The 16,954-nt window shown below is 41.2% G+C and overlaps 1 protein-coding gene across 1 annotated transcript in view; it reads right to left on the reverse strand.

Annotated features, from left to right (window-relative positions):
• The window catches only part of spon1a (spondin 1a), a 58,148-nt gene extending 41,523 nt beyond the window's left edge, over positions 1–16,625 (reverse strand). The window contains exons 1-5 of the mRNA XM_026170007.2: positions 15,934–16,625; positions 14,873–14,979; positions 10,432–10,565; positions 1,410–1,483; positions 902–1,024 (exon numbers count right to left, since the gene is read on the reverse strand). Coding sequence (XP_026025792.1) covers positions 902–1,024; positions 1,410–1,483; positions 10,432–10,565; positions 14,873–14,979; positions 15,934–16,165 — 670 coding nt within the window. The 5' untranslated portion in view covers positions 16,166–16,625. The remainder of the gene's footprint in view (positions 1–901; positions 1,025–1,409; positions 1,484–10,431; positions 10,566–14,872; positions 14,980–15,933) is intronic.
• Between the last annotated feature and the right edge of the window lie 329 nt (positions 16,626–16,954).

Consider the following 16,954-nt stretch of genomic DNA (forward strand, 5'->3'; position numbering starts at 1 on the left):
CACCCTGGCTGGAGTTTTTAAAAATCTTTTCAGTGACCAAAAACGGCGTTTACGTGTGGTCGAAAGGTGCAAACGCATAGAAAAATTTGCGTTTTCAAAAACACCCGGGTACGTGTGGACGTAGCCTTAGATTCATTCCATATTTTTTTACCCTGGTCATCTGGTTGCTCCACAGTTAAACAACCACTGTCACAGTGAATCATGCAGCCATCCTTTCCCTGGGTAAACCACAACAAGCACTAAATTGTGTATATTTTGGTGGTTTGCAGAAGTACCAAAAACTGCCTACTGAGGCAGGCACCAAAAAGAAGTCAATCCCTACTCCAGTGTTACAATTCTCAAACTTCCAGAATGCTTTCTGCATGTTGTTCAATCCTCCATAACAATTTCTTTCTTACTTCACTTTTGTTTAATTAAATCCTAGTAGTTTATTAGCAATTCGGATAAATTCTGTTTAATTTATTTGGCATCAAATCACAACGACAGTTGCCTTCATGGTGCTCAAGGTAGTAGGTAGCCAGAACTGGCTATGTCCTACGTCCCTACATAATTTTTTCATACAGTCTATTTTCCCACTGATATCCAACCTTTTATGTGACTCTTAGTTCCAATCCATTATTTTAGAACAGTCTTTCAACAAATCAGAAGACAAACACCTGTTTTGTAAGAAGGCACTGTGGTTTTACGTTTGATGTTATCAAAGCAGAATTAAATGTTCATAGTAAGAATTTATAACCACAGAAGAATCAATGCTAATTTAAATTAAAATTATGGCTATGCCCACAATGCGTGTTAGCAAAATCACATTACTACAGGTTTAGTTTCTTTAGTGACAATTCCTTAATTCATGCAGTATGTATAAGACATGAGATGACATGAAGAACTGAAAAATTGTGCTTACGGGGATAGTCTTTGGGGTGAATCTTCTCTGACCAGTTCCCATAGAAGGTGACTCTGTACTTTGCCGTTCCACAGGCACAACAGTCAAGCAATGGTTTATCAGTAGTATCTCCATACAGGGATTCTGTACAGAAGTGATGGGAGAAAAAAAAAAAAGATCACACAGAGTAAGATTACTGATTAGAATAAGGAGCAGAAGAGATGGGTGCCTGTCATATAAGAGAGTGATGGTTAAGAAAGCGGTGAGCCAAAAGGAAGAACAGGGAGAAAAGGTGTACAGCACTGTTCTTTTGATTCGCCACTCAGTGTGGCATCCATTGCCATGCAACCCCCGGGGCGTCGTACTCACAATCATTCGCATCAGTGCATGACAAAGTGAAATGTAAAAATTGCGAACGAAAAAATTGAGTAAAAGGATAGAAAAAAATAAAAGGTTGTCAATGGGGAGCAAAAATAAAGCATCATTTTGATAGTAATACTTTTTATCCAAAGCGTTATAAGGAACCTACCTTTCTCACACAGTTTCTTGGTGAGTAAGCCTTCATCCTGGAAATAGATTATCCTTTTCTGCACAATGCTAGCCCTAAATAGATTAACAAGAAAAGAGGGGAACTGTGAGAAGCAAAGTTTGTTGAGGGGAACACAACGTGCAAGTGTAAAGTGAGGAAAAAGTAAGAGTGCAAATTACAAAAAGAAAATACCAAGACAGGACAAAATGAGGAAATGTTATTTATTTATGTATTTTTTAATAACAATACTAGTCTGAGCTGTTTGTCATGGCAGAGCAAATAGTTGTAGAGTTATTCATAGACCTATTTCTCTGTTTTTCAGTATCTTCCTGAAAGCAGATATTAGAACTCAGGAAATTAAAAGAATGTTTTTCAAGTTATTTAATGCATTAAACTACAATAAACCAAAAAGTGTGCCTCAGTAATAAAGGTTAAAGTTCGACAAAAGTTCCTAAGGTAGTTCACCAAAATGCCTGGTACAGTACAGCTGGCTATGCACTATGTCAATAAAGAATGAATGACAGGCCAAAAGTAATGCCCACCAAATGTGAGGTCTGCAATGGGGAGGTTTTTCTAGATTGAGCTGTTTCAGAGGCTTATTTCATTCAGTAGTGAAGAAGCATATGTCTATGTGGGGCCTTGACATGTAAATTAGCCACAAAGAGACCTTTTCAGATGCCAACAGACTTGAGAAGCAACAACAGAAAACAAGCCAACGGGGACCTAACTTCCTCACAAACACCAGCCATTTACACCAGCCATGGTTGCAGGAAGGTTTCCACGGGGATAAACCCCAACAATGAGATACTGGATGCAAGTCCAGGGGTAACATCTGATCCAGGTGGGCCCCTTCCAGCTGGACAGTTTGGATGCTATGCTACGCTGAGCAGCAGCATCCTCTATTGAGCTGAGCTAATCCCAAAAACAACAGGAAATGTGCATTAGCCTACAGGGTGTGAAATCTTATATATTTATTGTGTTTTTACACAGAGCTGCACATCTCACTGCTGATATGTCCACATGCACCTCTCACATAAATTTAAAAAAAGCATGAATGACCACTTCAATGGCAAATGCAAAGTCTATATCAGTGGATAACAGCAATATACAATAAATTCCAAAGTCTATATTTATATTGTTAAATAGCCAAATATTAGTTTTCTACAAAACTGGAGAAACAAAGAGATGATCACTGTGAATATCCATTTAAAACCAAGATGTTCAATGCAGGTAATCCTGCAGATTAGGTGGAAGATCAAGAATTTGATAAATGCTGGGACTTTAACACATCCAGTTATCTCTGTGTGTACAATAATGACATTCTGTAAGTGACTGAGAATACTGTATAGTTTGAAGGATAAGACCGTTTGCAAGTAACAAAAAATACCTTTCCACCAATTCCACCCATTTTAACTACCTGCCAAAAAAAACCAAACAAACAAAAAATCCACTTCAGTGTCTGGAAGGCTTACAGCTGTTATTGATTAAAAAAAAGTGTATCTGCTCCTTAATGTTAACAAAACATGGTGAATTTTGGGATTCCCCCCCCCCCCCATTTAGCTTTTCAACATATTATGAACAGTGCCACTGAGTAGATCCAGTCTTTTATTTCAAGAGTTGGTGAGCCATAGAAGCCTGACTGTAGTTGAAATACTTTTGAATTAAGGCTTCCAACAGGCTACCATTCTCCACCACGTGAAATGTCAATTAGGCAGAAAATTCTCATTTTTGACATCACGCAATTAGATGATTCCACATGCTGTATGCCATCTAATCTCGCTGACATAAAGCCTATTGTGGCAGGGTGTGGTTTGTGGCTCAGCTGCAGGGGAGGGGTGAAGCAGTGGGTTCAGGGTGTGGTGTGAGGGTAGGCTGACCCCCACAGCTGTTCTTCATTACCTGGTTATGCCTTTCCTAAGTAGATTGCCAGGACCTGAATGGAGCTGTGTGGTGTGTGAAGCCGGAGAAGGCAGCTGAAAAGCTGCAGCAAAGTGTGTCAGGATCAGTTAGACATAAAACACCTGACAACGTGTAAGGCTGTGTGTGTGGGTCCTTTATTTCTGTCACAGTGGTGCTGAAACCTGAGCCGTGGCACGGCAGAACCACGACCAGCCCTGCCAGTTGAGTCGCTAGCCTGGATAGTGGCCCAGCGGAAGCCACAGCTGCAGGAACAGTCTGAGCGCCGGACAAGGTGTTCGACAGTGAAGTCAAGTAACTCTGGTCCTTGTGGACACTGCCGCTGCTCGCAACGGTGCCCCTCTACAGAATGGGGGGGAGACGTTATATGGGATATAATAAACCTCTGGAGTGTAAATGGGTAGATTTAGTCGCCTGTTCGTCCTGGTGGACATCCTGCCCGGAGTGTCAGCTGGTTAACCAGCCGGGCATTCTGCCTCGGCACCTGTAACCTTTAATTGAGGCTCCAATTATAGCACATTGGCATGGACCTCATTGGCACATTTCTCCCGAGTGCACGTGGATATCGCTTTGCATTAGTGCTGTTGGACTTTGCAATGCAGTATCCCAAAGCAGTGCCTCTGTGCACCATTTCTGCAAAGACTGTGGTGCAGGCTCTGTTTCAGGTCATCTCTCAAGTCTGCATCCCAAAAGAGATACTGACTGACGAGGGCACATCGTTTATGCATGCTGAAATAACTGTATGAATTACTGGGTATTAAATCTGTTCTGACCCACATCTACCACCTTCAGACTGACAATTTGGTGGAGTGGCTGAATAAGACTTATCCATGATTCATAAGTTCATTCACAAGGATGAACGCAATTGGGATCGCTGGTTAGACACTCTGTTGTTTGCAGTGTGTGAGGTGCCTCAGACCTTGTCTCCCTTTGAGATACTGTTCAGCAGGAAGCCACGGGTGGTGTTGGACCTAAAGAAAGAAAACTGGGAGGAAGGTCCCAGTGTGGAAGGCCCGACCGTACTTGACTCATAGAGCACCATTTTGAAATGGTGAAGCGCCCCGGAGCCTCCTCCTTGGAGTCGGTGTTTGTGGCTGCCCAGCTGCCTCCCTCGGCCACGCAGAGAGGAACTCCTCGGCCAGGGCTAGGCTAGGCCGGATGGGTCCCAAGCCTAAGTTGGGCAGTGGGGTGTGGTTTGTGGCTCAGCTGCAGGGGAGGGGTGGAGCAGTTGGTTCAAGGTGTGGTGTCAGGAGAGGATGACCCATACAGCTGTTCTTCATCACCTGGTCATGCCTTCCCTATTTCAGTAGGTTACAGGGACCTGACTGGAGTTGTGCGATGTGAGAAGCCGGAGAAGGCAGCTGGAAAGCTGCGCAAGCAAAGCATGTCAGGAACAGTTGGAACTAAAACACCTGTCAATGTGTAAGGCTGTGTGCGTGGGTCCTTTATTCCTGTCACACCCACACTTCTGCCTGCCACTGTGTACAATATGCAACTGACATTACTGTATGCTTCTATCATCTAAATGCCAAATGTTTCAATATTATACAGTAATTACATTATTGCAAGTTTTACAGTAAGCTACTTTCACTTGTATAAATGAAAACAGTTTAGATCCACTATATCAAAATCACAGCCGCCATTGTTTTCTTTGATGGAGCAAAATTCATTCCTCTGCAGTTTGGGGAAATTGGTATCTTGGAGAGTGAGAGGATGCCTGAAAAACTGAAAGGACTTTGCTCGTTTTCAAGAACAAGGGTGATGTGTGGAGCTATTTTAACTACAGAGGAATAAAGCTGATGAGCCATACCATGAAGATACGGGAAAGAGTTATTGAAGCATGATTAAAAAGAGAGGTGATGATCAGTGAGCAGAAGTATGGGTTTATGTCAAAAAAGAGCAGAGTGTTGATGGAGAAGAACAGAGAAAGTAAGAAAGACCTACATGGTGCTTTTGTGGATCTAGAGAAAGCATATAATAGGGTGTCAAGAGAGGAACTCTATATAGTATTGAATGAGGAAGTCAGGATCAGCAAGCAAGTATACAAGGGTGGTGCCAGACATATATGAAAACAGCAAGGTAGGAGTGGTTGGAGCGTCAGATAAATTAAAGATGGGGATAGATTACATCAGGGATCTGCTCTAGGCCCCTTCTTGTTTGCAGTGGTAATGGACAAGCTGACAGGTGAGGTCAAGCAGCAATGAACTATGGTATTCTCAGATGACACTGTGATCTATAGTTAGAGTAAAGAGCAGGAGGCATCTAGAGCGCCTGGAGTTGGGTACATGTTCTGGAAAGAAGTGGGATGAAAGTCAGTAGATGCAAGACAGAATTTGTGTGAAAGAGAGCGAGAAAGGTATAACCATGAAGCTGCAAGGAGTAGAGGTACTGAAGGTAGATAGGATCAAACCATCCTAAGCAACAGACAGTGGCTAAGAGATGTGAACTAAAGCATTGCAGGCAGGGTGGAGTAGGTGGGAATGAGTATCAGGGGTAATCTGTGACCAAAGGATAGCAGCAAGAGTGAAAGTGAAGATTTACGTGATTATACTGACACCTGCGATGATGTGATGATGTTTGGAGATGGTGGTAGTAACAGAAAGCCATGAAGCAGAACTGGAGGTGGCAGGGAAATAAGAAATCGAAATCAGAGGAACAGCTAAGGTTGAAATGTTTGGAGAAAAGGTTAGAGGCAAGGCTGAGATGGTTTGGTAGAGATATGTGTAAGGATAGTGAATATACTGGCAAAGGTTGTTGAAGATGAAGCTTCTAGGCAGAAGAAAAAAAAGAAGACCAAAGAAAATATCCATGGATGTAGTGAAAGAGGACATGAAGTGTGTTTGTGTGACAGAAGGGATAGGGGGAGATGGAGGCAGGCAACCAGCTGTGGCAACCCCTAAAGGAAGCAGCCAAAAGAATAAGAAGAAGCTTCATATTGTTATCATGCTGGGATATTCCTCTTTTGCCAGGCTTCTAGGGGCTGGGAGGCATCTTGTCAGCCAGTGTTTTGTTATTTCCACAGACATGCATTGTGCTCTCTATAAATGTTGTGTCCTCAACACTCTTGCATCCACAAACCCACACTGGCTTAGCGCTTTCATCCAGCCATCAGGGCTATGCATTCACAGTATTAATCCTGACCAAATTCCACCAATCTTTCAGTGCTGTGCTGAAGAGAACAAGAGAAGAGAAAAAGGATTTTTTTTCTTGGACATAATCCACAGGGGCTGACTGGATGCAGTCTCCTTCACATTGTCCAGGTTGTCACAGAAACCTAAATTTCCGCTGATTACCTTTTTACTAACTCTGAAGCACGTCTTTGAGGACATCCTGCAACTTCAAATAATGTTACAGTGGTTCAATCTATATCTCCAGATTATTGCTGGAAATGTTTTCCAAAACCTTTATTTAGTTAGCCATCGATCTTTCCCCCTGTCCTTTCTCGTTTCCAGTAGTTAGGTTCATTAGAAATCATGTCTGTGATTCTGTTCCGATGATCAAAGGTCTTCTAGCTTGCGTCAGCGATCACAGGTCCCTTAACTCTTGTTGCACTGAGTTTGTACTTTCTTTTTTTATTTCTAATCAAAATATTCTGTTTGCTAACTTAAAAATTTGGCAAATACTGAGAAGTTAGACAATTTGGGAACCTCTGACAATAAGATCATATTACACATGAGAGTACTCACTTCCCTCACATCCCTGCTTGATGTAAGATTAAAATGGTATTTGAAAGAAGGTATGATTTTACTGCCAAAATAGCCTCTCATATAACACAGATGAACTGATTCAAGGTAAGTGACACCACCAGCACTTCTCTAATTGTTCACACTTTAATTCAATCTCACCCCAATTCCACATATCTCCAAGAGACAGACGAGCAAACTCTGCCTCACTGCTCACCCACTTTCCTGGACTGGCTAGACAATCAGGCCGAGTAATGCTTATTTAACATCCAATTTAAATTCTATCTTACTTTGCTGGATCCACACCACCGCCGATCCCAATCACCACAAAAGTGCACTGATTTGAATGTGTGTGTGTGTGTGTACGAGTGTCTGTCTCCGGGTAGTGTAAGTCTGAGAGATTAACAAAAAGAAAAAGGAAAGACAGTGAGAAAGAGAGAAGCAAAGGTAAAAAAAAAAAAAAAGGGGGGGGGGGGGGGCAGCAGAGACTACTGTTTTAGGGCTACAACCAGCTCCTGCTACAACAAAAAGATGAAATTAATGAAGATCCATATTCTCAGTTGCAAGAAGAACTCACAAGATGCCTAAACATAAATCCACTCCAAGACAAATGTATTTACATTTAATTTCTGTAGGACTGCTTCCAGTGTTCTCAAAGCATCCTTTATCTGCTGCGTCATCTAGCTGATGGAGCTAAACACACTCTGACAGCTGCATGTGGTTGTGACATTCACCAGATCACTGATATACTCAGACAGCTCATCAAAACATACCACACTACTATCCATATAGCATGCCAGAGGGAAATTACAAATAAAACATCTCGCACCAACAAATGGAAAGAGACAAGATAGTAGCAAATTCAGTGGTGACAGCAACATATGGAGTGAATTTAGTTATAGCTTCCGTGGAACCCAATCAGGTTGTGTGGAACTACAGTCTGATAATGCCACTGTGACTAGAGTACTTTGTGTCACTAGATACTTATGGGTATGGGTTTTTACAGTTTTATATTTATCGAGCCCTTTGTAGTCTCTTATGTTCTATTTCCAATCAAGGAATAATAATACACCAAAGTAATAATAGAGGACTGAGAAGAAAATCAACTCTTTCTCAGATTCTGACATTTTTTTAAACCTTTTTGGTGTCTAACTAGGTTTGAATTACGATGGCTAGTAGCAATTATTCCCTTAAGCTCAAGGGAATAAATAAATAAAAAACGTATTAAATGATTATTTCTCTCTTGAACACTGTAACACGTATATAGCAGCTTCTTATTTTAAGCAGCCACTTTCATTAATAACGGTCATTATATTTGCTAATAGGCTCATAGCACTCTGCAAGGCCTATATATCTTTGCATCGCTTCTGTATACTATCATTTTTAGTTAAACAAGAGTGAGACACCAACAGAAACCCAGCAAAGGAAAGTTTGGTTTTGATTTGAGCTTATGAGAAGGCTAAAAATAAATGGTAAGATTTTTTAAATGAATGCTCTGAGTTCAGGAGGTAAATGAGCATCCTTGCCTAACCCTATCATCACGGATCAACCTTTGAGAAACCCAAACCACCAAGCTCAGACTTTCCATCTAAAAGACAGCAACTGACCATCAATTATACTGTAGCAAACCACTCACGAGGAGCAGGATTTCCTGGTACATGTGAGTCAGTTTCTATGAGACAGACTTGTGCACACACTTGTAGGTTCATGACCAGATGTTTTTTATTTGTCTGCTTGTTTGTTTGTTTTTTTAAAGATGACATTTTACCAACAGCATTATTGAAAGGCAGCTACCTTCCCTGATATGGAGAAAATGAAAAACAAATATTTACCCTATACCTGCATTGGTAATGAAACTTGTCTACTCTAAGCTAATCTAAGATAGGAAGGTATCTCACATTGTTATGTTGTTTTCTGCTGTTCAGTGATTATGCCGTATGTGCCTGTTTATGCACAAACGTTTTACTGGAAGTTGTGCAATATAATAACCACCAGTGAACAGCAATGTATCTCCCTCTAAGAGGTTTTTGTGCAGGGACTTTCACATAAAATTTTTACAGAGTTTCACTTTTTATATCAATAAGACTGTACTAGGACAGTCGCTGCATTCGAGCAGAGTGGCATATGCAAAAACCTTGTCATCATTACTGCAGTCAGGGTGAAGAGCAGAGACAAATACCCACTGCCAGCCTGTAATTATGATTTTCACAGACATGTGTTCTGAACAGTAAGCTTCTTACTCTCTCCTTTCCGCATTGTCTATGTGCTGATAGTGCAGCGACATCTCTGCACTTTTAAGTATCTCTTTCAAGGCTGTGCACTCTGTCACACTTTAAACTGTTTCCTTTATCTATTAAGTACCAAATACAATTCAACCATTATCTCCCTTGTAAATAAACAATGATAGATGTAGATCACACACCAGAGAAAGAACATACAAACTGTTAAATAATGCATTTATCAGAAGCCTTCGTGAACCGCACAGACCCTCAGTGCCTTTCCACTTCATGCACTCTCATTATTTCCCCGCAGTGAAGTACAGGATTAATAAATGGATTTCTGTCATGATGTGTCCTCAGCTTAACATGACTAGTCTTCTGTGTTCAAGTAAGCCCAGAGCACTTACAACAGCAAGAAATGAGTGGTGCATATCAGGTATAAAACTACTGAAGGTAATATTTAGTTTATCAAGCCAAATGAAAGGATTTAGTTAAAAAATTAAACTAAAGTCATTGCACTAAATCAATCTCTTTTAAAAATCCTAGTTCTAAATAATCTATATAAAATCGAAAAGCTGCTTACTTGAGACTTGAGGCTACATTTCACTTAGTATACTTGTATAAATATTAATTCATTAGATGTGGACTTGAAATTAAGAGAGAGCAAGAGTGTTGGTAAAAAATATCTTATTTAAATATCTGAAGATATTTATAAAGCTATATTAAGTCAGGCAAAGCACAGTAAGTACAGACAGTTACAGAGTGTCAGATTTGGATTCTGTTTGCGATGGTTGCGGTGTTGTGGGGGTGTGAGTGTAAGTGTGTACACACAGGAGAGAAAGCACACACTGTGCTGTTTATAAAGGTGCTGCTCTGCATTTTTTTAATTATTGCAAAGTTCCTTGTGACAATACAATAACGAAGCATTATGTCTGCCTGCCTCAACGGTGAGTTTCTTGTTCCGGGTACATATTTAAACTGTAGTTGGGACCAATTCTGCTTTGCAGCCTAAACGTGATCAGCCTAGCTTCAGCTTACATGAATCAGTTTCACATGAGTAATACATCTGGAGGATAACCTGCAATTACCCGTATTTTTGACAGAAGGCTGGATATGTAGACTAAATTTGAATATTGTTTTCATTGTTTGAGCTGAGGGCTTGACTCTGCTAAGCAGGCTGACCAGCCGTTGCTGTATACATACTTGAGAAAAACACAACCGGAGCCACTAGGGGGTGCAGTCCAAAACACCTGGATACTGGTCCTTCTGCGAGGAGTGCTCTCTGTCACTGCAGGGGGGCAGTTGGTCATAAACTGTGTTTCCTCTTCATCAATTATCTGTAAAGCATCGACACACAAACACACAAAGAGATCAGTAATGAGTATAAATGCATCAGACAAGAATTGGAAATACTTGCAGGTAATTTTCTTCTCTTGATGCTGGATCGCACAGATACATTTTGTCGTATCATGATCTCACAAACATAATTAACAGCTGAACTGAGATTAAACACACTTTTTTTGTAAACATGAGTCAATTCAGTGAATCGTGTTAGTCTTACACCATCAGTTATCTGGTCTTTAAACACGCTTTAGTTATTAGAGAACACATTTCCAGCTTTAATAGTTACTGTAATGAGTTTAACAGCATGTTGGCTGAGTGGTTACTGTTGTTGAGGGTCCGTGGTTTAAACCTGTGCTAGATGTTGGCCCAAGACTCTCTTAAAAATAGGTTTTTAATCTTGGGGACTGCATTTTTAGATAGATACATAGATAGCCTTTGTGGGTTCCATGATAGCGTCAAAACACAAAAAAGGAGCAAAACCTTCTTCCACAGAGAAGATATTAAAAGATATTTAAGGAAAAGCTACAGATATCATGGAAAAATGCTCTAAGGCTGACGTGTTTGGATTAAAGAGAAAAGGAACACTTAAAAAACATAGACGTGCTCAAAGCTATCTCCCAAGGGTGGTAATGTGGGAGCTTAATGGCTTGATATACATGTCTGATGTGCCTAAACAATTTTTGTTCTCTTACAACAGGACAAATCGTGGCTACAAACTATGCAAGAGCTATTTATAGAAGATGTTGTGAGCAGGTGCTGTTTATAATAAAGTGGCATCAGGATGCCAAACCTACCGACTGTGCTGCATATTTATATATTTTCTGGTAAACAGAAGCAGTAGAACAATCTATTTTACTGAGCGGAGAGATGCTTGTGACAGTTGAAACGAATCAGCAGTTTTGGTTAAAGTAATAAGCTATGGAAGGCTCCACCACCGGGGGGGCTTCTCCTCCCTGAATAGAGGGAGGTCACTATCTATCATGTCAGCCAAGCTCATGTTGGCTCGCCTGGCTGTACGACTAGCAGGCAAATGTTGGCCACTGCAAGTCTCAACCTTGATTCTAGAATTTTTTCTGGCATCAAAGCACAGTGTGAACATCCCTGTGGGTAAGCCAACCGAGCTCATAAAAGCTATGCACACCAGGTGAGGTTTCTTGGCCGAAGCAGAGGCACTGCATGACGTGGGGCACAGGCGGGATGCAGTCACTTTAGCTTTCGCTTCTGATGTCTTCAGGTCATTTAAAAAAAGTCCCCAGACTTGAATTAGGCTGAAGAGTCCAAATCCATGCTCCCCTCTTTACTCAGCTCCACACCTGAGATATTAAGCACCTGAATGATTTTAACTGTGGGACAGAAAATTAGTTGAGTTGGCTGCATGAGAGAGCACAACCGCTGAGACCAAGGATCTGTTTGATAGGAAGTGACATCCGGGCAGTAAAGGCAGGGAACTTTCTCACTCCATAAAGCTGTCAGCGGAGAATTTCCTTTGTCATTCCACGTTATGAATGAGTTCCCTTTGAAATTGTGTGTGAGAGAGTGTGTTAAGAGTTAGACGGAGAGTCAGAAGGGGAGTCCGGGAGCTTTGTGTGTGTGCATGCCATCCATGTGTATGCAGCCGATCGTGATCTGAAAGATTACACACCCCCTCCCCTCCATGTTCCCATGGTTTCTAACAGGCATTCTGGGCTGCCCTGAATGGACTACACCACATGTTAAAAGCAGAGAAGTCACATGGGACTGCATTGAACACCATCTGCAAAAAGAAGCGACTAATTTGCTGCAAGACAACCTATGATCCTGTTTTTTTACTCCCTCGTTTTCAGATCTTCTGCCAATAGCTTGACAATGGCTGTTAGGAAAACTAACAAAACGGGACATTCCACTGGAAGACTCGAGTTGCGTTTTCTGAGTTTATGCAAGAGTTTTGTGTCAAAGAAAGTGCTTGGTTCTATGCTATGCCCTGGTCAGAGCCAAACATCATTCAGCAACAATCTAAAATAACATAGGGGCTGCAGAAAAGTAGCTGCAAATGGCACAACCGCCACAGAAATTTCAAAACACATCCTGACAATTCCAGCCCACATATAGCCACACAGCCACATGACAATTTGCCTTTTCTTGTCCTATTATCTCACCCTGCTGAGAAGTAATGTCTCATCAGACATCGCCAGCATTCCCTGCTGGTGTACACTCTTGCCAAAAAAACACACACAGACACACAGTGGCAGCTGACCTCCCCAGAGAGCTCAATAAAAGTGCTTTTCATCAAGTCGGGAGCTGTCCTAAGACGGCTGAGATGGGGCACACCAGCAGATTTCAAATGAGCTGTATGTTAAATAAAGCCTAAAGCCTCTGTTGCAGCTTCCTTTTTTTCCTTTCTTTTCCTTCAATTCCTTGGGGCTGGTCCACCCAGAGCTCTTTCACAAAGGAGCAATAGTGTGTCTGTGCGTGCGTATGTGTATATAGGTTTCTGACATAAGAGACATAAAGTATGAAAGACTGACTGAGCAGGTGATGATAGAGACATATCTCTTTAGACAGCAGTTTATTTTTACTGCTCTGTCACAGACTGCTTGGAAAGACAGGTGATCATCTGCAGCCGTGAAAGAGACCTTAAACTTCTAAAAAACCCGGCAGGAGTCCAATCAAAAGCAGCAGGTCACAGTACTGACACATCTGCTCTTTTTACTTCTAAAGCGAACATCTAAAAGGCAATGATCAAACATCTATCCATTTTATCTATTATTCTCTGTCCACTCAGCACCCATTCATGTGCTGAGGGATGTGAGTGTCATTTAAATGATGCAGTCTCTCCTATATTAACTCCTGACGTTTAGCGCCCCGTCACTCCAAGCCACACTCCGGCATATGTCTGAGGGACGCACTCGAGGCTGGCATTAAAGAAAAACGTCATGAAATCAACTGCAACAACAAATACGAGAGAAAAAAGAACCTTGGTGGTGTTGATGCTGGGTAATGAGTTGTGAGGTGCAGACAGGACAAAAACAATGTGTTCCTGTCTTTATGTCCTGTCATAATCAAGGCTTAGGTTCACAAAGAGTGCCACAGCATTGCAGTAACTGTGATCAGAGCAGCCTGTGCACTGCTGTGTGAACCTCTCTTTGAACCGTAAAGGTTTAGTAAAATAGTGGATTTTTATGTAAGAAACAGTTAAAATGAACACATTTGCAGGAGGCTAAACAGGAGAAAGCCAGACATGCTGTTAAAAGTTCTCAACAGGAATATGGATTTGGCTATGACTAAGACTGAAATGGGTTTTTCTTTATTATTATAGTATATTAATGTGATATAATGGCTTTATTATACGCCTTATTAACTATAATCTAGGATTTTTATGAAATATTTATGAAGCTAAAATCAGTTATTTTCTTGCTGAGTTCTTTCCAAATCCTTTGTGTCATCTTATGCAATCTTTAAATCCTAGACATTTTTTAAACTGCCATCCTAACTGTACACACACACACACAAACATACACACACACACACACAAACATACACACACACACACACAAACCTGATAAGGATAAACAGAATAGAATGGATGGATGGATAAATTTTATCACCTTATAGTGTAGTTCCTTTGTATAGTAGTAACACAGACTGCATACAAATTATTGGAAATACACATGAAATTTCATTAACTATCATGTCTTTTCCCTACCACTTGTCTGATCACGCTGCATTACAATTATTTGGTCATTATCACATGTGCATAGCAGCACCAGTTGCCTTGCCTTCTCTTTTTGTCTTTCACACTCTTGGCCCCTCTCTGTTCTCTTCCTCCTCCCTACAGTACTCCAGCTGGACCTTCTTGTATAAAAGGTTAATTACCCTCTCATCTACTTTGTTGTACAGTACATACATACATGCCTACTTTTTGAATAGATGGCTTCTCAAACTCTACACACACCTTCCAGCAGTCAAAGCAAAGCATAGCTCAAGGGAAGATGTGCTGAGAGTAGGCTCCTTTCACATGCTATATCAAGCCTTTTAGAGGAGGTGAGGTGAGAATAATCACACTTTGACACATGTGAAGACAGGAGGGCTGTCTAAGGAAAATATCTGTCTCTCCACTCATGTCATGCACAGTTGTTATGCTAGATGAAGGATGGTATGAAGAGTGCAGGCGTGGCGAAATATGCTGGCTAGTATTAATTTAAAATTTGCTGTGTCCCAATTTAAAAAATAAACATGTTAGACAAATAAGGGGATGGGTTATTAATCAGTGAGAAATTTCTAATCCATAACACACAGCCATATGTGTTGGCTGTTACCATACCTGAAAATTCCCAGCATAGTCCTCGTCTTTGTCACCTTCTGCACCATCCTTCATGGCAATAAGGGTGAACCCTCTGAAGTAGGAGGGGCTGGCTGCAGTCACAGTCACTACATGGAAACAAAAAAATATTAGAAGACAACATCACCTGACAGGGAGCAGCTTAACTACAGTTCTTCTTCCAAATACCTGATTAAAGTGGGTTAAAATACCTGCTTGAGTAGTGTTGTATGTATAAATAATACTATATATTTTAAGCTCAAATATATAAAGGACAAGCTAAAGTTAATGTAATTTGCACATTGCCTTTCTCAGATTGTCGAATTAGCCAGATTATGTTTAGGATGGAATTTCTGCCCATTTTTACAATCAGTCACAACATTAAAGAACGTTGAGTTACTGCAGAAAACTGTAGTTGCTGTACTCGGCAACTTAATTGGTGTCTTTAGATATTAACAAATACTGATTTAAACTGAAGCTAAATCATTCAAACATTTAAAATAATGCAGTTGTCATTTTGATTGCTAAACAAAAAGTAGTTGGAATTAAAGCAGGCAGCAATGATCCAACTGCAGCGCAACACATTGTCGGAACCAGAAGGGCAGGAGACTAGAAATCACAGAGCAGATGGCACATGCCCATTTACTGCACCCAAAAACTTTCCTTTTAGGAAAAGAGAGAGAGAGAGAAATCCGGGGCTGGCTTTCAAGAAACTTGTTAAGTATGGAACACAACACCAAAAGCACGCAAGAGTTCATAGAGGGATTTAGCTTTCTCAGAAAAAAGCCTTCTTAAAATTTTGATCATACAAAACTATTTTAGGCACTCTATTTGCTCACAGATGTTCAAATCAGATTTAAAATGATCTCTCGTTAATCTTTTAGTAGTTAAAATACACGTCTGCTTATTGCGATTGTGCGTAATCATCTTAGCGCTCGCCCCGCATCAAAAGTAGATTGTGCAGAAACTTATCTTAAGTTTGCATAGTCTGCTGACTGTGACTTAGAGGCAATGCACAGGCACAATGGAAAGCAGCGTACTACGCGTATATCGCTAACACCAACCTCTGTATGTGCTCCCTGGGTGATAGCTCTCCGGGTCTCCTTCTACCCGGAGCCGAAACTCGCTGTTGCCCTCTTTCCTATTGCTCTGAGCCCGTAATACCCGACTACAATACCCGTCCGCCCTCCCGCCTCTGTCAGAAGGCTCCTCGGTGAATGCAAACGTATTGCACGCCGCGGTGGAGATGAAGCAAAGCAGGAGCACAAAGCGTGGATGTAGTCCGGTTGCTGTCATTTTGCAGATTTGCGACAGCCAAGTTAATGCGCGGAGGTGAAAGAAATCTTGTCAGAAGAAGAACTGACGTTTGCTTCAGCTTCTCCTTAACGTCAAACCAAGTTGCCAACTGCTGAAGTACACTTCTGCTGCGCTAGGAGGACAGCTCCATCCCGGAGTGAACGGGAGAGAGGAGAAGTGAAGACTGACTGGGATGTGCTCTGCGCTCGCTCTACAAGAACGGCACACCGCGTGAAGCTGGTTAAAGTGAACAGGGTAGCAGGGGTCCGGGGGGAAAGCCAAGCGCAGAATGAGCGCTGTGTAGCTGTCTCCAGGGGCACAGCTATTTACAAACCGAGTGAGTGATGAACGCAAAACAAGAGAAAAAAACCCAAAAAAAGCCTAATTCTTGTCATTGAACGTTTACGCAGAGGAAACGCATTTAACATAGTTGGACTGAACTCTCGTGCGACGACTGCGTGTGTGCGTGTGGCATCACTTAAGTGTCTTAAGAAAGACATGTGCACCGTGACACAGACAAAGGAAATAACAAAGCATGCTTCACGGTTGTCAAGGTGACTAATTTGGAAAGAAAGAAAGAAAAACTTTAGTCACAAATAGCTTCTCTGTAATTGCATTGCTCTCTATTTTCTTGCAACACAAAAGTTAAATGATAAAAAATTATAATGTTTGTACGTTTGCCTTTTTTAATGCTTGGGACAAAACCCCACACTGTCATTATAAGCAAAACAAGAATAGATATAGATCTTTTCAGCACTTCTCTCTATTGATCCCCCAGTAACATCTGAA

This window comes from Astatotilapia calliptera, chromosome 1, assembly GCF_964374335.1.
Source record: "Astatotilapia calliptera chromosome 1, fAstCal68.1, whole genome shotgun sequence".
NCBI classification, from domain to species: domain Eukaryota; kingdom Metazoa; phylum Chordata; class Actinopteri; order Cichliformes; family Cichlidae; genus Astatotilapia; species Astatotilapia calliptera.